The sequence below is a fragment of the Apaloderma vittatum genome, unplaced genomic scaffold (assembly GCF_000703405.1).
Source record: "Apaloderma vittatum isolate BGI_N311 unplaced genomic scaffold, ASM70340v1 scaffold35034, whole genome shotgun sequence".
Classification (NCBI taxonomy): Eukaryota; Metazoa; Chordata; class Aves; order Trogoniformes; family Trogonidae; genus Apaloderma; species Apaloderma vittatum.
The window spans coordinates 454-711 of record NW_009712699.1 but is presented as its reverse complement, the minus strand read 5'-3'; the positions used below and the strand labels follow the sequence as shown (position 1 = coordinate 711).

Sequence of the window (258 nt, the reverse complement as noted above, 5' to 3'; positions counted from 1 at the left end):
CGGAGGGGACATGGGGCATCAGTCCCATCCCAGAGCCATTGGAGCGCTGTGCCAGGAGAACCAGGCACCGATGGCCAAGAGACCTGCCACGCTCTCCTGAGGATGCAGGGCAGGTGTTGGGGGACCCCTGAGGGGAGGGGTACTCACGTCTGGCAAGGGCCCCGGCCAGCAAAGGGATGTGGTGTCCCCGGCTTCCCGTGCGAGCGTGCAGGTAGTCCCGGAGCTGGTCATAGGTGGTGAAATAAATGACGGTGGCTG

The 258-nt window shown here is 64.3% G+C and overlaps 1 protein-coding gene across 1 annotated transcript in view; it reads right to left on the bottom strand.

Annotated features, from left to right (window-relative positions):
* The window catches only part of LOC104272964 (solute carrier family 25 member 39-like), a gene marked incomplete at both ends in the record, with an annotated part of 1271 nt that overhangs the window by 563 nt on the left and 450 nt on the right, over window positions 1-258 (bottom strand). The window contains 1 exon segment of the mRNA XM_009868091.1: window positions 132-258. This exon segment is cut by the window's right edge and continues 20 nt beyond it. Within this exon segment, the coding sequence (XP_009866393.1) occupies window positions 132-258 (127 nt within the window).